This window comes from Tupaia chinensis, unplaced genomic scaffold, assembly GCF_000334495.1.
Source record: "Tupaia chinensis unplaced genomic scaffold, TupChi_1.0 Scaffold143913_1, whole genome shotgun sequence".
Taxonomy (NCBI): domain Eukaryota; kingdom Metazoa; phylum Chordata; class Mammalia; order Scandentia; family Tupaiidae; genus Tupaia; species Tupaia belangeri.
In genome coordinates, this window is record NW_006203764.1 from 1,511,306 (window position 1) to 1,512,998 (window position 1,693).

At 62.8% G+C, this 1,693-nt stretch overlaps 1 protein-coding gene across 1 annotated transcript in view; it reads left to right on the top strand.

Annotated features, from left to right (window-relative positions):
* The window catches only part of GSC (goosecoid homeobox), a 9,579-nt gene extending 8,178 nt beyond the window's left edge, over positions 1-1,401 (top strand). The window contains 3 exon segments of the mRNA XM_006165414.3: positions 4-63; positions 488-747; positions 1,071-1,401. Of these exon segments, the coding sequence (XP_006165476.1) occupies positions 4-63; positions 488-747; positions 1,071-1,226 (476 nt within the window). The 3' untranslated portion in view covers positions 1,227-1,401.
* Positions 1,402-1,693: the final 292 nt, after the last annotated feature.

Below are 1,693 nucleotides of genomic sequence, written 5' to 3' on the forward strand. Positions count from 1 at the left end.
CCTGCTGCGGGGCCGTCCCGCCGCTGGGCGCCCAGCAGTGCTCCTGTGTCCCGACGCCCCCAGGTAGGGTCGCGCGCGCCTGCCCTCGCCGTCACCGCGGTCCTTGGCCCCACGGGCGTGGGTGAGCCGTGGCGCTCGCTTTATCCGCCTTGCACAAACTTTTCTCCTCCTGCAAGCTCTGCATCTCGCTCTTCCCGATCGAGTGTAGGAGTTTGCACACTTCTTGCTGCAAACTTCAGGCGAGAGTTGGCGAAAACTAATTCAGCGCCTGCTTTGTGGGGGTGCGGGGGCTAGGCTTTTAGAATTCCCTCCGCGGCTTCGGGAGTGTGCGAGTGGACGCTCTAACCCGCTCCCTCCTTCCTCTGCACCCTGATCCCCGCGCACCCCTAATGCCCAACTCCCTAGCGTGACTTTAAGTGGTAGAAGGTCTCGGGCTGGCGGGCAGGCGTGTGTGCGGTGGCTGACCGTGCGCCCCACTCTGTCGCAGGCTACGAGGGCCCCGGCTCGGTGCTGGTGTCCCCGGTGCCGCACCAGATGTTGCCCTACATGAACGTGGGGACGCTGTCGCGCACGGAACTGCAGCTCCTCAACCAGTTGCACTGCCGGCGGAAGCGGCGGCACCGCACCATCTTCACCGACGAGCAGCTGGAGGCTCTGGAGAACCTCTTCCAGGAGACCAAGTACCCGGACGTGGGCACGCGTGAGCAGCTGGCCCGGAAAGTGCACCTCCGCGAGGAGAAAGTGGAGGTGGGCACAGGGGACCTTCCTGGAGGCGCGGGGTCGGGCCGGGTTTGCCCAGCCCTCCTTGCGTCCTACTCCCTGCACTTTAAAAACTGCCCCCCCGCCGCCTGGAGGCTGCGGGAGGGAGGGCGCCTTAGGCCCAGGAAGTGGAATGGCAATGCGGAAGCAGGAGCAAGTGGCTCTTTTTTTGTGTCCGAGTGCGCGCTGTGTCCCAGTCCCTGTTCAGATTCCGTGCGGGGCCGTCCCGCGGCTGCGTGGGGTGCCGGGGTGCCTCCACTGGGGACGCGCGGCCGGGATCCTAACTTGTTTTGTTCTTGGTTGCGCAACAGGTCTGGTTTAAGAACCGCAGAGCGAAATGGAGGCGGCAGAAGCGGTCCTCGTCCGAGGAGTCGGAAAACGCCGAGAAGTGGAACAAGACGTCCTCGAAGGCATCGCCCGAGAAGAGGGAAGAGGAAGGTAAAAGCGATTTGGACTCGGACAGTTGACAGCCGCGGCCAGCCGTGGCTCTTGGCGAACTCGAAGGACTTGCACAGACAGACGATGCTACTTTCTTGCACACGGGCTGCCTTGCGGGAGGGCTTGGAGAAAGGAACGAGGAGCTGTAAATAGTGTACAGAGCCCCAAGTCGGCGCCTGGGGTCGGGGCGGCGAGAGGCTCACGCCGCCAGGGGGGGGGGGGGGGGGAGCCCCCCCCCGCCACAGTCTGAGCCGCCCCCGCCTCGCTCCCCACCGTAGTATTTATAGTTAAGTTAACGGTGACTTTACAATAAAGTGATGAATGTGGACGGGCCGCATGCTGTACTTCCTACCCCACCATCATCATCTGTGTCTTCTACCAACGCCGCCGTCAGTCCCAGGCCCCGAAAAGACAAAGAGATCACTTTAGCCTGCAGCATCTGAAGAAAAGTGGGGCAGCTCTGACCTGTCCTAAACCAAAGAGAGAAAACTGGGTG